This window comes from Lycium ferocissimum, unplaced genomic scaffold (assembly GCF_029784015.1).
Source record: "Lycium ferocissimum isolate CSIRO_LF1 unplaced genomic scaffold, AGI_CSIRO_Lferr_CH_V1 ctg11028, whole genome shotgun sequence".
NCBI lineage: Eukaryota > Viridiplantae > Streptophyta > Magnoliopsida > Solanales > Solanaceae > Lycium > Lycium ferocissimum.
In genome coordinates this window covers 1,688-23,031 of record NW_026713613.1, presented here as the reverse complement: position 1 = coordinate 23,031, position 21,344 = coordinate 1,688, and the positions used below count along the sequence as shown (strand labels likewise).

General features: G+C 39.8%; 1 protein-coding gene across 1 annotated transcript; it reads right to left on the bottom strand.

Moving 5' to 3' along the window:
- Positions 1-2,497: 2,497 nt before the first annotated feature.
- Positions 2,498-19,048, bottom strand: LOC132041681 (uncharacterized). Its single transcript, XM_059432390.1, has 10 exons — positions 18,848-19,048; positions 18,524-18,576; positions 11,387-11,510; positions 9,861-10,564; positions 9,394-9,742; positions 8,741-9,295; positions 8,044-8,571; positions 7,673-7,984; positions 2,741-2,819; positions 2,498-2,658 (listed from the first exon to the last, which is right to left on the bottom strand). Exons 1-10 carry the CDS (start codon positions 19,046-19,048, stop codon positions 2,498-2,500), a joined length of 3,066 nt encoding a protein of 1,021 aa, XP_059288373.1.
- Positions 19,049-21,344: the final 2,296 nt, after the last annotated feature.

Sequence of the window (21,344 nt, the reverse complement as noted above, 5' to 3'; positions counted from 1 at the left end):
CCCAAAGGTTAACGTCAGGGGTATTCTAGGGCCCACAGGTGAATGGAGGGTGTTTTTGCACCAAATCTAATAGTTCCGTATTTTTTTGTTGTAGTCTTTCATGTTTCCGGTTTTTAGGGTCTAAATGGCCCGAAACCTTTTATGGAACATAGTATGGAGTCTTCAATAACATGGTCTTGCGCAAGAAAGACACAGAGTTAATTTGCCCCTTACATACTGCTCAACTAATAGCGTTTCAAAGCACTTAGATATTTGGTAGACAATGATATTCTTTGTTGGGAGAACTACTAAAAGAATATTGACATATAAATAGAAACACTTAATTCTTGAATTAGAATAAAATAAGGCATCCAGGATACAAATATTCACATGAGACAATCTTTTTCATATCTTGTTTCTTGAAGTGGCAATCTACTTGTAGTTTTGCTTCAATGAAGTTTTTTGGTTGTGTTTGTGGCGGATAACCTGATCACACTTCTTTCTCCATGTCTCAGGTTCTTTTGGGCTTCTCTGTGCTTGTTGGGGCCAGTGCTTGGGTGGATCTACTGGTATACTTCTGGTGACTTACGTGCTTGTAATAGGTTTTTCTTGTTTCATGCTACAATATGAGACTATCTGAGGTTTAAAGTTAAATAGGTTTTGTTCCTACTTGATGGATATCTTGCCTGAATCTTAGCCAGGATTTTTGACTTTTTCAGTAAGCGAGAAAGCTTACACTTCTTTTCTGCTTTCCCTAACTATAAGGATGTGTCAATGGCTTCACCAACCAGTCATGTTTATGTTTTCTACCAAGGATTTAGCCAAAGATGATAAACCCGGAAAATTGGATGCTGATCTGTAGTATATACTACTATGCAATTATTTGAACTAAGGAATGCAGAGTCTAGCATTTTAAGGCATATTACTGTTTAGCTTACCAATTCTTGCACAAGATGTGGGACAGATAGTAAAACTCATGGATTCTTGTACATCTATCTTTGACTAGTTTCCTTTTTTTTGTTGCAACATAGTATTATGCTAAAGGATGCTTTTCTGTTTAGACCTTTCTAGCTGCACCCGTGTCTGTTGTTTTTTATGCCAGCACTCAGTTACCTTGCTTTTTAGAATTTGTTTATAGGGTCTTGAACATTCATATTTCCTTTCATTTACTACTTTATGTGACATGCAATCTTGGTGCTATACTGAAAGTGTACTTTCTTGTTTCAGGGAATGATTGCAGGCCATGCTTATTATTTCCTAGAAGACGTCTATCCACGAATGACTTGTCGTAGACCCCTGAAAACACCAGCAGTTATCAAAGCATTGTTCGCTGACGAGCCAGTAGTGGTGGCTCGGACCGCTAATGTTCGCTTTGCTGCTCCTCCTGTTGATGAAGTTCCACAAAACCTGAGATAATTTTATAAGTAAACCGGTGGCACAAGCTTCAGTTTCTGTAAATTGACCTAGATATTTGGTTGGAGGGAATCAAGGTTATAGCTGGTCTTGTGGATGATGATTGTGCTAGTTACTATCCCGTATTCATTCCTTGTCAAATTGTTGGTGTGTTGTTTATACTTTGCAATTTGGATTTCAAGATGCTTTTTGTAATTTAGACCTGGATTGGAGAATTGCTGGCAGGTAGAGAAAATTTGCCTATCTAATAGAAATTCATTCGTTAGTGTATACATGAATGGAGTGTTCTTTTCCTCTCTTAAGTCGTAGAATCGTTTGTTTGTCAAAGAAAACCTATCTATGTAGATTGTGTACATACCGTCTAATACGTGTGTTTGCACGCATTATGTACATTTGCGTTTAGTGAGGATTTTGTTACCTCAATTATATCAACTTTAGGCTGATAATGAACAATTCAGGAGCAAAATAAGGGGCAAACCAAAAAGGTTTCGAGAACCAGAAAATGAAAAACATTCAAGTTTAATCAGTTTATCGTGTTGTTCGAACAAATCAGTGCGTAAGAAAATCAAAAGTGTTGTTGTATATTGGAAACAACTGTGCACCCCAGGGCTTCAATTTAGCAGTATGAGCACATCACTGGAAACAAACGTCTAATATTTAAGTGGAGAAAGATGATCAGCCTATTATTCATCGAAATTCGAAGTGGGAGTCACTGCTCTGAAGAATATCTTGATTTCAAGAAAATTAGAAACAACTTACCAAACAAAAAGTCAATACAGAGAGCATTGTCATTGATCAAATGATGAACATTACATCCGTGCAATCTCACATTATAGGAAATGCCGAACATCACAGTTAGAATAAAATAGTACAGTGATGAAACTGATAACCCTCTGCATCATTACATCATGACTAGGATATTTTCCACGAATTTGTGGAACAATTGTTCGTCTGAAGCTTCACGACAACCACATAAATAATATAATGTAAGTAAAACAACTCAACCTTCTGTTTATTAACAACTGGGGAAAGATTTGACATCATCGCCTTTAAGCAAAATTAATGCACATGGATCCTATCTGCATCTCCATATTTCTTGCAGAACTCAACTTAGCTTCTGCAGGGGCAAACATGGGAAAGTGTAGTAAGACCGGCGATAAAAGTCTGCTGCAGCTAACTGGCTGGATGGTATTGTGCAAATACACTTTTTGCAGGCAACTTTCACAGGATGTAGAGCACAAGAGCTGAAGGAAGAATTTCTACCAGCTGCCACACAGAAGAATGATCAGACACACAGAGATAGAGAAGAAGGGAGGATTAGGAGAACAATTAACAGATTAAGACATACCAGGTAGGAATATCAGATTTAGGATAGGATGGTCCAGGATATCAAGAGATGCATCAGAATCAAAAGCAGATAACATAACCTGCAGTGAACCAAATTAAAAATTACAAAGAAGTTCACAAGCATGAGAGTAACAACTATTTGGAGACTCGAGGCAGGTCTGGCTCTCAAGTCAAAGCTCCTTTTCCTATAAACCTGATACACTTTCCCTTTTTTTGTCCTGAGTTGTACATGTTCCTATTACAAGATCTCCTTTTTCTTCCTTTGCTTTTTCCAGGGAGTAATTTGGGTCGTATTGGGCTAAAGCCTAAAAGCATAAGTCACAACCTTTTATTTCATGAAAATAGCCTCAATAATTTCACCTCTTACAAGCAATAGCACAAATTCTATAAAACCTGGTTTCCCTGGTTTGACCTCCCCGTAGGCAAGCTAAGAGTACCTCAGTTGATTTACCAGTTTGCAAAACTAACTAATGGAGCTAAAGGATGTTACTCTTTGGGCAATAAAATGTTGACCAGCATTACGGAGGGGAGGAAATACATAAATAAAGCCTTGCCACAAAGCATCTAATGAGGAAGTAGGTGAAGCATATGACAGTTACATATCCAACCTGAAATCATATGCACACAACATATCATATGAACCAATTTAGAGTAAGAGATGTTAAAACTAAAAGTCATGCATTATGTATCGTGTTATGCATGTGTTTAGCAACATTGAGCTCAATTAAACTTCAGATACCATGAACATTTCCACATAAGAATCATTTAGAAGTGATGTAGATGAGGTTGATAGAACAATAAGATTGACCAAGAGATGTTATCTTGAGTTGGGCACTAATTATCAATTAAGAAAACTAGTAGGTTATGCCTGTGCTATGCACTGGCCCAACATGAGGCCAGGTATACAAAAGGCCTACATTATTAGCAATTTGCCAAAATTCTTAGCATTATGAAAAATATCAAAGCAAAGAAAAACAATTGAGGGTGGTACCTTATGAATACCACCAAGGGACTTGGCACATTCCGAATTACACCATCTTTCAGTATTGTCGCCTTATGTCTCAAAATATTTGAGATATTGTAACAGTGAACATCCAAACCTTCTGTTGTAAGCCCCATAATTTCAAAGCAGAATATAAGGCATAACTCTAGTCCTACCTACTTCATAAAATGTAAAAGTTTAAGTAATATACATAATCGACATGAATAATTTTTACACTATCAAGTCAGTTACCTGTTTATAAAGAAGGTTTATATGTAGATCCTCAAGGATGACCTAAAAATTGTTTACACTGATGATATATAAAACATAAAATCAAAATGTAAAGGCACAAGACTCAAGTCCCCTTGCACTATATGAATTGTTTCATCTGGTGTGATCCTTCAGGAACCAGTACAATTGATGATGGCCGCGTACAAACAGCTTCAGAGATGTACCACTCCACATGTTAATCAGGTCCAGCATCAAATGCAGTTACCAAATCTGGAGAAGAACCTTTTATTTACTCCAAAGTGTTTGGAAATATGTGATACATTCAACTAACCTCCTGTAATCTATTTCCAGGAAGCAAGGAAATGACTGGATCTTTCAAAGTTTACCTAACATAAAAAGGGCCAATTTGATTATTTTCAATAATTAAGCACACTAATTTGCTTCTGTACATATTTAATAAGAATTAGAGGGAGTTGAGGTCCAATTCATTTCTTGAATATCTTAAACTCCACTTGTAGTCGAAAGGTTCACAGTCCATAAATAACAAACATGATGCTCTTTTCTCTTTGTCCTTTTCTCCTCACCTAAGAAAACAAAAAAAAGATTGACACTTCTCTTTATTTTTCTTGGTATTTCCTTAGCATTTATCTTTTTCTAGCTCTCTCCCTTTAACAGTACAACAAAATTTCACTAAGAAGCAAGGAAGGGGAAAAAGAATTATTTGTTGGCAACTTGGCCAACCTTTTGTACTAAATCAAATGTTACAATCAAATATCAAACTGCGAATGAGGAATTTCATTGTCACATAAATAGCAAATTGATAAAGAAATGCAATAACAATGCAAGAATAAGGAGATAGTAAATATTAATTTCATGTATCTAACTCTTTACTACTGCTTGTCATGATGTATGCACCGTACAAAAATATTGATTTACCTGGAATTCCAAGATATCTTCAACGCTGGGTCGACCGACAAAGGGTTTAGTTAATCTATAGATTTCTGTTTCAAAAGGAAGAATGGCTATTACATATATTCATAAACTGAAGAAGTCCTTTTATTCTCTTCACCACCTTTCCTGGCCCAAAATAATGGTGATACATAATGGAACACATATTGAAGTGCAAAGGGACGACCATGCCTGTTAAATACATCATGCTGCAAAAGTATATTGCCCTGTTCCTATACCTTATTTTCCTCCTTGCACATGAAAAATGTGTGAATCTCTTTCAAACTCATAAAAGAGACAGAGCATTATCCCACAAATGCTTTAAGAAACAAAGAAGAATCCTTTCAAGGCCTTTTTCGAATAAGCCAATTAATTTGGGACCCTGCAGATCCACTCTTTTTCCTATTCAAATATCAGCCCCTTGCTCTGTGTTTTCACATCGAGAATTATTTGCAAATGGAACATGACATGAGGGTGTAAAATTACAACCACTTCTACCGTTTGCTTGAGGCCAACCTGTCATTTCAAAGTCCCAAAAGTTCAGATTTCATACATAAATTGCAATCAAGTTAACCAATCAAATACACATACAAACTACTTCCCATCACACTGGTAATGCTCATTATTCATCGTTCGATTATCAAAAAGAAAGCATAAAGAAGAAATGTACTTATGCCAGAATTTAAGTGTAAGTTTGTCTACAAACGAACTATTTGGTCTGGATGTTCTTATTAACTCTGCATGTAACAATATCAAAAAGAACAAAATGAAAGATTTGCTTTCCCTGGATAAAGTTTCCTTGATGATGAGTATAAATTAAACTTTTTGTTCGTTTTTGTAATAATGTGGATCAAGCAAAAAGGAGAAAGAGAAAAGATAAAAAAATTCTTATGCTAATAATATCCCATTTTGCACTCTCCTAACTTACGATTGTTGTTTTTCAGAGAGGAGTTTGGAATGAAGAACTCCCAATACATTGGGATTGGTAGCAAAGATGTGGAAAGGGACTCTTATCTTATGGTGTCCATTAGTCTACTAAAATAGTACTTCAGATTTTGTTTCATCTTTAACTCCCAATGCTTCATAAAATGAACTAAGCTCAATGAAAAAAAGAAAACAACCAGGTACAGTCTAAACCTTCACATCTATCACACATTATATCAACAATTTTTATTCACAGATCCTAAAGGAAAGTTTTTCTCTAAGTATAGATGATATTATTCTTATGATATAAAATAGAGGACACATCCGAGGATAGTGACATGACCACCTTATCCATAATCGAAAAAAATAAAAAGAATTCAAGATACACATGGTGAAGCAAATTGAAAATGGCTTCAAAGGGGATAGAATTACTTGCCGATTCCCAAATAATCACATTTATGAGAGTAAAATAAGGAGATGAAACTACCTCATTGTTGTGTGTGAACCGCAGGTGGAATGATGAGGAAATCTGCAAATAAGGAGCCAAATTTTACACACTTTTTAAATCTTAAAAATCCTAAATGTTGAGAAGACAATCATGAATGAAGAAAATTAGAATATTCTTGATATTTCAAGTACTATAACGGCAGGATGCACAAATAAAACAGAAAGAGAAAACACGAAATGAGAGAGAAAGCGGATAAACTTGAATTATGTCTGGTAGCGATACTTCATGTAGACTTAATGATAAATGCTGATATTTAACATTGAACTTTTGAGGGCTAATAGATACCAAATGAAGGAAAGAAAAGCGGATAAAGTTATATTTCAGTGAATATACCAAATATAACTCTTTTTTCATAATCTATCCAATTATTTTTATGGAAGATCTGATACAGTTTGTTACAGGCTTGACAATGATTTTGTATTTTTTTAAGAAACGTCTATTTGTGATACACTTGTTTGTTTAGATTACGATTTAAGAGTCAGAATAAAAGTTAGAGAGCAAAGACGAAGGAAAGCTTGTTGTAGCTGCCCTCTCTTAATTTCATCTCAATACAGAAAAGGAAAAAGAACATTTTATCTAGGCATATTATCAAACAAGATCCTGGATGCACCAGTGTGAGTATTTATTTATCAACATGCATGATTAAATAAATAAATAAAAAGCATTGACATGCATATAGAAAAATCAATAGAGAACAACCTGAAATAACCAAAAGAAATGGACTAATACCCAAATTTGATTCAGATAACCAACATTTAGGAAGTTTGAGCCTCTCCATCTTCTCAAACAGCTTGTTTGGATGGTTGATAAGGATTTATCTTTTTTTATAGTGTATTTCGTACAATTCCTCTTTAAGAAAAATAGACAATCCTTTGATTCACCAATAAGACAAAGAATCTTTCTTCATTGAAATCATGTGTTAAAATTGTGTTTCCATTTCGTCACACCATATCCTAGATATAATTCTCTGTTTATTCATCAGCAAAGAAGAAAAGAAAATCAGCAAAGAGTAGCTTGTTTTAAGTTAATGCTTATGAAGATGAGTCTAGCAAGTATTTTGAGGTGTAAAGTGGAGTTCTTCCCTATAAGGTTATCTGGGGCAGTGACTAGAAGTTGAATACAAGGACTCAGGGGTGTGACGGGGAGTTATATTTTAAGTTTTTGATATTTTTTTGAAACTGGTAATTTTGTATTCCTCAGCATTAAGGGTATGCTGGCCACCTCCAAAAATTTACATTTTACTGAAAGAGAAATACTTACAGTAATCCTAAAAAGTCCACTAACTGAACTTCCTCTTCTACATATTGTTCTTTACACCAAAAACTTAATGAAGTAAAGACCTTCCATTGGATCTTCTGCAATGAACTTTCTCTGCCTTCAAAAATTCTGTCGTTTCTTTCCTTCCAAATGTTCCACCAGATGCAGGCAGGAACTGTTTTCCACCAAATCTTCTGACTCTTGCTCCCTCCCCTTCTTATCCAACAGCTTAGAAGGTCTGCAGTGTGTTCAGGCATAGTCCAGTTCACCTTAGCCAAATTAATGAACAATGCCCAGACTTGTGCCGTAACTTTACAATGAAGGAAAAGGTGTTTGTTTGTCTCTAAGGCCTCCTTGCATAATGTGCATCTTGAAGCAATGTTTATTCCTCTTTTCTGCAGTGCTCATGAGTCAAGCAGGCTCTCCAAGCTACCAGCCAGGTGAAACACTTCACCTTAGTTGGTGCCACACTCTTCCAAATGGATTTCCAAGGTCCTGGTGTCCTCCCTGAAATTTCAGTCAAACCCTTGTTGTACAATCTGTTCACAGAGAACAGTCCATCTTGATTATGCTTCCATGTCAATTTATCTGGCTCAAAATTAGTTCCTTGAAATCCACCAATTACTGACAATAGTTCTGCTACCCATGCTATTTCCCAATCATTTAGAAGTCTTCTGAAAACCAAATTCCAGCCTTGGGGAGACCACATCTCCTCTATTGTACTATCTGGAATTGTGCTTATAGAAAATAAGCTAGGAAACAGTAATTGTAATGTCCCCTGTCCACTCCAATTTTCCTTCCAGAAAAGAATCTTGTCACCCCTACCCACCTTGTAGTTAACATTTGCCTTCAGAGCCAGCCAGAAAGCTCTAATGGTCCTCCATACCCCCACACCATAGGTATTTGTCACCTCATTTGTACACCATTTCCCATTTTGGCTATACTTATGTTGAATTACCTCTTTCCATAGTGCCTGATCTTCCTGATTATATCTAAGCTTTTATTCTGTAATTTTAGGTTCTTCACCCCCAATCCTCCATGCATTCTGCTTTGTTGAACTACTTCCCAATTTACCAAGTGGAACTTTTTTTTTCCTCATTGTTTCCTCGCCATAGAAAGTTTCTCCTTAGAGTGTCCAAAGCCTTAACCACCTTGCTTGGTATAGGAAATAAGGACATCACATATGTTGGCAAGGAGTCCAAGACTGAGTTGATTAAGATGAGTCTTCCTCCCAAGGATAGGTATTGAGATTTCCATAGAGCTAGTTTCTTTTCAGTCTTCTCTATGATGCCATCCCAGATTTTCACTGCTTTATGCATTGATCCCAAAGGCATTCCAAGATAAACAGTAGGCAGATTCTCAATCTTGCAATTCAAAATACTTGCAAGCACTTGGATCTGCTGCACCTCCTTGACTGGGAATATACTGCTCTTCCTCCAGTTGACTTTCAGCCCAGAACATGCTTCAAAAACCACTAGTATCACCCTCAAATGGCAGATCTGTTCCTGATTTGCCTCACAAAAAACTACTGTATCATCAGCATACAGTAGATGGGAGATTTCCATAGCCTCATTAGCCCTATTTCTCACATTAAATCCTCTGATCCAGCTATTTTGAGAAGCAATTCTCATCATGCTGTCCAAGCCTTCCATAGCTATAATGAAAAGGAAAGGGGATAAAAGGTCCCCCTGCCTGAGCCCCCCTTTCTGCAGGAAAAAAACCCACAGGTTCTCCATTTACTAGAATAGAGAACCTGGTAGTTTTAATGCAGAACTCCATCCACTTTAGCCACCTGCAATCAAACCCCATTTGTCTTAAGAGTGTTGATAAGAAAATTCCAGTTCAAATGGTCATAGGCTTTTTCAATATCCAGCTTGCACATCACTCCTGGCTCTTCTCCTCTAAGTCTGGTGTCAATACACTCCCTTGCTATTAAAGCAGCATCCATAATTTGCCTCCCCTTTATGAATGCCATTTGGTGCTTATTGACTAACTTGCTCACCACTCTCTTTAACCTTTCTGCCAGCACTTTGGAAATTATTTTGTACACACCAGTGATCAAACTAATGGGCCTAAAGTCCCTTAGTTCAGTTGCACCCACCTTCTTTGGGATCAAGGCCACAAAGGTGGCATTGAAACTTTTTTTCAAACATCTATTGAGAATGGAAATTCTGAAAAGTCAGCATCAAATCCTCTTTCAAAACATCCCAAAATGCCTGGAAGAAGGCCATTGTGTATCCATCCGGGCCAGGTGCCTTATCAACACATTACAGTTTGATCCCTTCCCATACTTCATCTTCTTCAAATTGCCTTGACATCCATATTTGCTCTTCTCCAGTAATGCTTTGGACACCTTGAATGTTCAAGTTTGGTCTCCATGCTTCTGTCTCACTGTAAAGGTTCTCATAGAATTCTAGAATTGCATTCTGAATATCCATAGGTTCAGAGGAGCGAACTCCATCAACCATTAAAGTGTCAATAGTGTTAAATCTTTTGTGAGCTGTGGCCATCCTGTGAAAATACTTTGTGTTTTTGTCTCCACTCTTGATCCATTGCCCTCTAGATCTTTGTCTCCATGCTATCTCTTCATTTCTAGCCACTTCTTCATACTCCATAGCCAACTGAGCCTTCTGCAATTGCTCGTCTTCAGTCAGAGGTCTTTGTTCTTGAATAACTTCTAGGCTGCCAACTTGTTCCAGTATTTTGTCTTTTCTTTCCCTCCAGTTTCCCTTATTCTCCTTGCTCCATTCTTTAAGTTTTCCTTTTAACAGGTTTAACTTTGCAGCTAACTTGTAGTCTGGTCTTCCTGTAACATCAAAGGAGCTCCACCATTCCTGCACTTTGCTTCTCAAACCATCCACCTTCAAACACCAATTTTCAAACTTGAAATAAGTTTTCTTAAAGGACCAATCTTCGCATGTTAGCATGATCGGATTATGATCAGATCCCAGGTTTGGTATAACATCCTGTTTGATCTGTAGGAACATTTCATCCCAGAGTGTTGAAAAGAGAAATCTGTCAATCCTAGAGGCAGTTCTGTGATTTTTCCCCCCTCTCTAAGTATAGGACCCCTCAAATAAAGGAGGATCCACCAACTCCACCTCATTGATGCACTCAGAAAATTCCTTCATAGCACCAGATAGCCTGCTACATTCAGTTCTTTCAGATGGGAACCTTGTGACATTAAAGTCACCACAAACCACCCACGGACCCTCACATTGATATAAAATGTGTATGAACCAGCTTCCACACACCTCGACTATTCTACCGAGCAACTATATACCGGGATGAGAATTAATCACTCAACAGTTTTGCCTCTACTGAAGCGGGATGAAAAGTTACTGAAAGGTGTGAAAGGAAATCAACCCCTTGACAGAAATCAACCCCTTGACGAAGCGATATGTCTCATACCAATAAAGAATGAACTTACAAATAGGTATTGCATGGATACCTACATATCTAATATCACTAGTATCAATTCCTACTAAAGTTCCAAAATAAACGAATAAGTTGAGAAGAAACTTCTAACGGGATTTAATTGTGAGAGGAAAGGATGCATTTGATTAGATGGTCGAATATGAGCACATAATTGGAGACTAGGTGTGAAGAGCTTTAGACTATTTGATAAGTGTCTCAAGATCAAATGTCTATGGAGATTGAATACCAACGAAGAGATGTAGAAGGGGTGATCCAAAGCTTAATATGGAATTGATGGACGGTGCTGCACTAAAGCAGTCACATATTATGGAGTTGTAGTGGGGAGGCAAATCAGAAATCCATGGGAGAGAGGAATTTACTTTATTGACGACACAAAGAGCAACACCATAACCATCAACAACAACTTTATTAATAACCAAATTACAAACAAAAGCCTTTGAATGAGCTTCAATAGGCAGAACATAGTTTTGTAATGTGTCACACCTGAATTATTAAGCAATGAAAAAAAAAAAATGGGAACATTTAACTGCAAACAAAATTATATTATCAAGTTACTTTTAATTTTTACAACTTCATCTTAAATCTGTCATACATCAAATTGCTTCATAAATCAAAACATCCACTAACATTATCATAAATTAATTCAATATTAATATGAATAACAAAAAGAGGAAAAACTTCGCTCTTGAGTTAGCTCTCTCTTAAGTTTTTGTTTTTTTTATGTAATCATTTACCTCCTTTAATCCTTCATTGTGTATCATCAAGATACCATTCTTGAAACATTCTTGAATGCCATATGTTTAAGAATTTTACTCCCAGGGAAAAAAAGAGTGGATGTCTGAAAATATAAATGTGAATAGGTTTCATAGATTAAGACATACGGCAATCAATTTTCTTAGTTTAAGATATAGTAGAATTAGTAAAGTGAATTTTCTGCAAAAGAAGAAGGACTACCTCCAGCAAAATGACTTTTTATGCCGGTCGACAAAAATCTGGGCTTGAGGTATACATAACAATGGTCAGCAAAAGGATTGATACTCAAGATAATAGATTTCAGAGATGAAACCTCATCTGCTCCTTACACATCCTTTGCAATTGTTTTGGTTTCACCTTGAAATAAATGTAAATGAATACACATGAGAACCAACAAATAAGACCCAGAATAAGGAAGAATATTTTGAAGGAAAAAAACAATAAAAACGGAAAACGAAGGGGAATAGACGCAACAAATAGGAATATTTTGAGGGATGATAGGAAGAATAGAAGCAAGCTATAGGAAGAATAGAATCAAGCTAAGTTGTAAATGCAACTAACCACGAAGATGGTAAATAAAGTGGAAAGTCAATACATCCAAACACATGATTACAACTTAAATAACAGACAAAAGCAGATTCATGGAAAGAAAAAACAAATTAATCAAATGGAAAATCAACTAAAAGAAACCCTAAAATCAAAAAGTAAAACCAAAACTCATCTGAAAGTGGCAGAACACAATGGAACGAAAGAAACTAAAGTTTGCCAAAAAAGGTGAAGAGAAAACTGAAATAGTTGCCAGACGGAGCAGGTGGAAGACGACGACAATGGGGTAAAATCTGAGAGAAGCAAGAAACAGATCGGATAAGTGAGAGAGAAAGGAATGGGATGAATTAAGGTGAGAAAATGTGGATCGTGTGTGAGAGACTATGATAGAGATGTATGGGATATGGTTGTAGAAATAGCTGACACATAGTACGTATACTTTTGCTTTTTTACTTTGGAGTCTATTTGACTACTCCTCTCTACAAAGGGCACATTGGACATTTCAAGTCCATTCTTGATGTTCTTGACGATTTTTTCTTGTTGTCAAACCATGTCCGTGAAATATGGCCCAAAACATAATCGCCGTCCAATCCGCTCAAAATTTTATGGGTTGAGCTCAAGATTATTTTATGTTGGGATGATGTTAGCCCAACTCAACATAGCTCATTTTAAAGTGATCTCTAACTTAACCCAATACTAACTCAATTTTAGCCCATTTTTAAGATTTACTTAAATTTGGGTCTATTGCTTGAGATTTACTTTACTTTTTTTTTTTTTTTTTTATGTATATACACTTTTTTGTATCATTTATCTTATAAGTTTGTTGTGTTCTTTATAAGGAAAAATTTCACGAAAAATGTTTTTCTCGAAAATATTTTTCCACGAAAAATGTTTTCCTCAAAAAAAATTGCCACAAAAAATCCGCAAAATATTTTTCAGGAAAAATATTTTTCGCGAAAAATGTATTTCTAAAAAATATTTTCCACGAAATATATTTTTCTAGAAAATAACCCGTCAAAAAAAAATCAATTGTTGAATGTCATGACAGTACCATATTTTAGCGTTTTTCAAATTTCAATTCATTTCAACCCAAGTAAGTCAATGTTAGACTAATCCATTTATTACCCCAACCTATTTATTTCCTCAACCCATTTTGATTGGGCCAATTTAGTGGCCAATTTCATTTCCGACACCCCTACCACTTATATATGATTCGATGAATATGAGTGTTAAAGTGAAGAATCTATGAAAAGAAAAGTCCACCTTGCTCACCATATGTAAACCCTCATTGACAATTTTGGGGTAAAGGGAAAGCAAGTGGAGGCTAATATTGAAATAGAATATGGTCCAATGTTTGTTCGAGTATACTAGAGTATGAGATACATCAACTTTGGTACAATACTACCATGGGTGTTAACTACTGCTGTGCACAAATATAATTATTTAGTCTCGTGGTTTAATGTTTTACCTTGCTGAAAAGATCGTGCAAAAATAACTCTCTCCTTCGAAATTTCTGCTCTAAATAAACCTTAAAAATTTGTATGACTAAAAATTATTTCATTAAAGGCAAAATGAGAATTTTAAAATTAAATTATTTCTAATTATAAAAAGATGACATTGTTTTCAGGATAGAGTAAAAGGGAATTTTTGCCACATAAATTAGGACAAAAGTAGTATTAGACTTTAAGTCATATACATTATACATTGACAAAAAAAATTACACTATCAGCAAAATTTACCCGTTGTAATTTTTATTCTATATATATACTCTCTCTGTCCCAATATATGTGTATTAGGTGAAAGTGCACCCGGAGCTAGCTCGCGTGACCGGGTACTCGGGGGCTCCGGAGGATTCAAACAACTGGCTTCCATTCCTAACAACTCGGGTCACATCTGCTAACCTCGATCAGAGCGCCACAGCATATACAAACGTTGAAGCCACAAAGAGGTCACATCACCCATACTTTAGGGTTTGAAAAGTCCAACTTTGGCTTATATAAGGGTTGGTTAGGATGGAAGGAAAGGCATCTTGGTCACACTTTGTAACCCTATCTCTCTTTTCTCTCTAAGGAATATACATAAGATCATACATTATTTCATACAGTTACATTCTTGAAACATTTCTTGCTTTTTATCTCGCATTGTGCTTTAGTCGTACTCACTGCCATTCTAAACAAACTCATAAAAGAGTTTTCAGGATTGGATATAACCCACTTGTCTTCAAACCTTTTAAAAACAAATCTCTAATCGATTTTACGATTTAATCTCGTTTTCGTCGAAACTTTGGCATCGTACGTAGGGGATAGTTGTAGTGTCATCCTGATTCATAGCAGAAGCTCTTAAACTCGCACTTGTTTGGAGTTGTTCCATTAGAAAACATTGATCATGCCTGAATCAGCTAGCAGTACATTAGAAAGTAGTGTTCCAATCGGCGCAAAAGATCTGCAGGGTTCACGATCGATAGATCTACAAAACTCTAATAGGGAAGAAAGCCCGGAGTTAGATGGACAAGAAGAGAGAGTGGAGATAGCATCACCCCTGGTGAAGGCTCATGCTAAGATCCCCACTTGGAGAACTATCTTGACCATTCGGCAGAAAGTAGGGGAATGATTCCTGCGGGCGTTATTCCAGGAAAAGGAAAAGGCGCCTTCACTCTAGGGTGTAGGGGATGTACAAAGCAGAAGACCCCCCTTCGGAAGTAACTTTGGCCACGGTCTTTGTCACGACCCAACCCCCGTAGGCCGCGACTAGTGTCCGGGTGGACACTCATATGCCCCCGACACTCGAAGTAACGTACTAACTTGCATAAATATAAATAATCACATATGATCTCGAATTAGCGCATAATAGACAAACGATTATCACAAAATAGTCAACATATGTCGAGAAAAAGCGGCTGGGCGCCGTAATGTACATATCATATCAGAATAGCCGACAAGGCTACACGGCGGGTAAAATCGCCCAAACATATATCACACATATACATAACTGTACGGATACAGCTACACCCACAGACATGTCCACAGACCACTAAACAGAGTAACAAACTCATATGACGGGACAGGGCCCCGTCGTACCCCTGAATAAATATATACATCATCAGAAAAATATATATACCAAAATGTCAGCTCCGAACAAAGGAGCACTCTCGGAAAGCTGAATAGGTGTCCTAAGCGGGTGGGTCGCGGGCGGCGTGCGCGCACTGCGGGCATGAACGCGACCCCGAAGAACGAGGGGGATCGGTACGGAATATGTCCGAGTATGTAAAGCGAGAAATACGGAACCACGATAACGGGATACGTAAAATAGATATGATATGCAAAATGTCAAAATATGTAATTAAATATAAATCATGCATAGGCTCTGCGTAACGATGGTCGCCCTCGTCGATGGCGCCATACCACGACGATCACACCGTAAAGTTTCATATCTCCGTAACCCGACATATCCCCGTAACACGTCATAGCCAACCATAACACCATACACGCATAGCACCAAATATAAACGGAACCGGCTCTACAGCGAGGGCTCGGGAAACCGTAACACGAGATCACACGGGATATATCATAACGCGCACGAAATATAACCGACCGGGATCGCGAACGAGGCAATAACCATAAGCACGAGCGGAGTCGTGAGTAATCATATGCATAAAAATCATAATCATCACTCATTAAGTAAATAAGAAACCCATATGCGGAAGTCAAAGTGGAAATAATATTAAGTTTTCCCAAAAATCCCTAAGGGTAGCATAGAAAAGCCGCGGGCCCCACGGACGGGTGCCGACCCCCATCCGAGCGACTATGAGGGGTTAGGGAAAGTTATGCCTTATGAACTTACATATTATGTTTTGGGGCGTTCAGGGCTCGTATGCAAAAGTTACGGACGTTTGAAGTTCGGACCCCTTTTGTAGTCAAAATTCATTTTAAGTCTTTCAAAATTCAATCATTTGAAAACATAAGAAATCTTAGTTTGAATACGTTAAGGAATAAGTTTTTAGAATCGAATAAAGTACGCATCTAAGCTCGGATTTTAGGAGTAGAATAACCCGAGGCTCGGGTCATAGCCTAGTAGTACTAAGACATGCCAAAGACGAAAAAGTAACGCCTTACATACCTCTTCGCTCGCAAGATAAGTCAAGCCTCCCTCGGCAACTTCAAGATCTACATAACGCCAAGTATATAAACATTAGCCATACGCACTTAGGCATTTAATTCCAAACGAACATTAGATTCTACGGAAATTTCGGCAGCATTTCCCTGTGAATACACCAACCGAGACTTCGACTCGCCAATTTCAACAACAACCAACAACAACCAAACTACAACATCAACAATCGATTCACAATGCATTCCAACATTAATATTCAATCCCGACACATTCTAACACTAAACACATATTGCTACATACTTAGAGATATTCCAATATATTCGACTAACCTCGTATAATCAAATTAACATTAACGCTCGTATACGTTCGATTACTAATCCGAACCATTTAAACCATATGCAAGAACACTTTAAGCAATTCATACAATTTTTCACACAATTCAAACATTGTTCAATTTACCGAAATTGCCCCAAACCCGAGAAAGAACAACCACGTCCCTATTTCCTTCTCTCTCGAATTTCATGAATTACACTAACAATCCATGCATTAACAATGTCATTCTCTTAGTACAAATTTTACATTAATCGTACAATGACTTCCAAAACAGCCCGCATCCTTCACCATACAACATCAACGTGGATCGTCAAAGGCTCATTAACGATATGAAACTCACAACGACAACAACTAAAGCCTTAAGTATCATTTGCTCGTCCTTGGCACAAACATGGCCTACGTTCGGCCATCTTCCTACACACACATATATATATGATTCACGTTCGTTCAACATTACTACAACAAGGAACATGCTACATATAATTCAAGCTATCATTCCAACCATTCATGGAACATACACGGCCACAAGCCATGAATGCTCCATGCCCGGCTGAGAAGCCATCGACATATAACTGTCAATCAAATAATCATCCAGCCCCATAACAAAGCGGTGTACCTGTCGGCCGTATGTACGCCGCAATGTGAGGAGCGTGTACGCTAAAAAGAATCAAACTCCGTGTCATGCTCCGGACGCTCACTCACCACCAGCCTCAAATGTATAAACACAGTGAACACGGCGCGTCTGGTCTGGGGGGGGGTAGAAAATGGGCCAAGAAAAAGCCTCCACGAACTCATCCCATACAGGGGGAGCCCCTGCGCCTACGGGCCGGCTCCCAAGACTCATACCAATTGGGCGCAATGTCGTGCGGTCGATGCGACGCGAACTCAGGACTCGGTCTCGGAGGCCACGACGAGCGCGGCGTACGCCGCGTCTCTCGATGAACTCTGAGGGTCCCTCTTCGGGCTTTGACCGAAGAACTCTAGCGGATTACGGGTCGGGGAAATAACGAGCCCTGCGGCCGTCACGTCCGCCGCATAATCATCCCCTGGCCCGAGCCTCCGGACACCCTCGCGCGCCCGTCGGGTCAATAGGCGATCGCGTCCCTCATAGCCCTATCCCCGCCCCGGCCGAGGGGCGGAGGCTCGGTACTCGAACCTCGGGGGCGGGCGGTGGAGCCACCTCTCGTCCCTCAACCCCGCCGGGCTGTTTGCTTCTTCTGTGCCTACGATGGTGATGGAGTGGCCGAAGCGGCCGCTTAGGGGCACAATTTCGGCTCGGCCGAGCACGGGCCCACGGTAACTCTCTGCGGGCCCTACTAGTCTCTCCCACGGCGGTAGACTTGCCCGCACGGGCGGTGTCCTGCTCTCGGAGGCATCGGCTAAAACATAACGCTTTCGTCGAGAAAGAAGTCCATCCTAATAATACGGCTACTATCGCACGATCTAGATCGAAGAAAAGACAAAGATCCTAATTGTCTGTAGCCTCCTGTTTATAGATGTGGTGCACAACACACCGATAAACGGGGACTCTGGACACGGTACGTGGACATTCGAGGACGAACCGCTGCGATACCACTTTTGTCGAGATAATAGATACGGGAACTCGGTGAAGCCTCACTGTCTCCTTAATATATAATACGGCATAATCCTCGGTGAATAGGTGGTCCCGGGCGGGAGGAAATTGGTTTGATTTTGTCGGCCGATCAACGATAACCCGAGATAGAATCATACCTCCGTGGAGTGCGGGGGCAAACCGTATGAAATCCATATTAATTATTTCCCACTTCCACGTCGGAATCTCCGTTTCCTGCAATAAGCCACGGGTTTACGGTGCTCAATCTTGACTCGGCAATTTGGGCACCGAGCCATGAATTGCGATATCCTTTTTCATACCGTCCCACCAATACAAACATCGAGGTCGTGATACATTTTTTGTAGCTCCGGGGATGAACGAATAACGGGCGTAATGTGCCTCGCCCATAACCTGTCGCGCGTAACTCGCGACCTCGGTACACACGGTGCCTTTGTGTAATAATACCCCGTCGATATAATCTCGAACGGAGTCTTCTCCTTCTCACATTTGTGTCTCCGTAATGCGCCGAGCGGGGATCTTCATATTGGCGGCGCTTTATTTCCTCCAAAATAGAAGATTCAGCAACTTCACGAACAGAAATTCCAGTATCCCCAGATTCGGCTACACGAACCCCAAGACTTGCCAGCTGACGAATTTCACGAACTATTTCTTTCTTTTCCGATGGAACATCTGCCAAGCTGCCCATAGATTTGCGGCTGAGGGCATCTGCCACAACATTAGCTTTCCCCGGATGGTATAGAATATCAACATCATAATCTTTCGGCTTAATTCTAACCATCTCCTGCCCTTGATTGCTCCTTCTCGTTTAAAGATATATTGGAGGCTTTTTTATGATCGTGTAGATATCAACATGAACCCATATAAATAATGTCTCCATATTTTCAAAGCATGGATCACCGCCGAGCTCCGGATCATAGGTGGGATAATTCTTTTCATGTTTTCGAATTTGTCGGGAAGCATATGCTATGACTCGGCCGTCTTGCATTAATACACAACCCGGTCCAACACACAGCGTCACAATAAATGACATACCCGTATGGTCCCCTCTCTGGAAGTGTCGGGACTGGAGGGCTTGTAGTCAATTTCTCCTTCGAAGAATCGAAAGCTCCGCTCATAGGCATCGATCCGATCGGCTTGGAATTTGGCTCCCTTTGTGTTAGCCTTGTTAAAGGCGGCTGAGAAATTGAAGCAAATTTCTCCACAAATCTTCATGAATAACCGACCAATCCCGAGAGAAAGTGCGTACCTCGGTTGGCGTTGTGGCGGGGCCAATTCTTCACGCTCTTCGATCTTCCGGGTATCCGCTGGGATGTCGTCGCTCCGATAATATGTCCCGAAGTACCCACCGATGTTAGCCGAATTCACATTTAGAAAATTTGGCATACGGTTTGCGTGTGCGCGATGCTACTCAATGCCGTCCTCGGATGGTCGCGTGCTCTTCTTCGTAGAGAATAGACGAGAATATCATCAATAAATACGATCACGAACATATCCAAGAACGGCCGAATACCAGATTCATAAGATCCGTGAATACCCTTTGGAGCATTCGTCGACCCAAAAGACATAACTCGAATTCATAGTGCCAATACCGGGTCCTGAATGCCGTCTTGGGAATATCGCCTCCCGTACTCGCACACTTTGGTGATAACGGACGCAGGTCTATTTTTGAGAAGCATTTAGCTCCCTGTTGATCAAATAAATCGTCAATCACGGGGAGGGTATTTATTCTTTACGATTACCTTATTCGGTGTCGATAATCGATACACGTCCGCGGCGATCCGTCTTTCTTCCTGCAAATAATACGGCGCTCCCCCCGGAGCGATGTCAGGGTCGGATGAATCCTTTTTCTAATAGATCTCTTATTTGTTCTTTCAATTCTTTTAATTCGCCGGTGTCATTACGTACGGAGGAATAGATATGGTCGAGTGTACGGCAGCAAATCTATCATGAATTATCTCCGTTCGGAGGAAGACACAAGCTCGTACGGGAATTCATTCCTTTGGAACGGATGAATAGTCGGTGTTTCGGCTTTTAAATCATACGCGAACCAAATGATAAATATAGCCTTTTCGATCATTTTTCTTGCCTTGAGGTATGAAATAAACTTACCCTCGGCGTTGTTATTACTGCCCATTCTATAATCGGTTCGCACAGGGAGCGACGAACTACTTTCTTTTGGCAATCAACATTAGCATAACACGAAGCCGGCCCGGTCCATACCCGTAATAACGTCAAATTCGGTCATATCTAGCTCTATCAAATGCACTTAGTACACGACGATCACGGACAATTACCGAGCAATCTTTATATGCAGTGGCTGTAATAGAATCCCTACCCGGAGTAGCTACCTCAAATGGTTCTATTGGTTGATTTCTATCCGATTTTATCGACGATAAGGAGAAATATATGATAAAGTAGAACCGGGGTCAATCAATGCATATACGGCTCGAGGAAAACCAATAATGTACACAGTAACCCGTTAGGCGGCGCCTCACCGGATGCGACGGTGGCTAAAGCATATATGCGGTTCGAAGGACCGCTAGGACGGTGGCCCGCCCCGCCCCGGCCTCTCCGCGGCCGGCGTGGGCGTACCTCGCCCCGGGGGCGCGTGGCTGCGATGAGGGAAAATGAACTTCTTGAACTGTGGGCGCGCCCCGCGCACTACCCGCGCGGAGCAATCTCTCGTAATGTGTGCACGGCCGGCCCTGAAATAAACAAGCACACAGCAGCCGATATGCACTCTCCCCAGGGTGGTGTCTCCCACAGTGGGAACACGGAGGTCTGGGTGGCCTCGGCGGCGGTACCTCGCATGTACGCGGGCACGAAGCCTGGAGCTCGGCCGGCTACGAATATCGACCTTTGTCGGGTCTCGCCCTGGCTTTTGTGGGGCGTGGGGGGTGTACTCGGGCTGGTGGGAGGAATGTCTGTTTTGTTCTTCTTGAGGCTGTCTGCCCTCGAATCCCAGAATACCGGCTGACCTA

Bases quoted from the DNA above. Each gene is read 5' to 3' on its own strand.
- LOC132041681 (XM_059432390.1), bottom strand. From the start codon at position 19,048: ATGGGCAGCTTGGCAGATGTTCCATCGGAAAAGAAAGAAATAGTTCGT. The intron at 11,511-18,523 runs GTTTGCCCCCGC...TTAATAATTCAG, and splicing joins ATTAATATGGATTTCATACG to GTGTGACACATTACAAAACT. The intron at 7,985-8,043 runs GTGAAGTGTTTC...TGAGCACTGCAG, and splicing joins AGAGTGTGGCACCAACTAAG to AAAAGAGGAATAAACATTGC.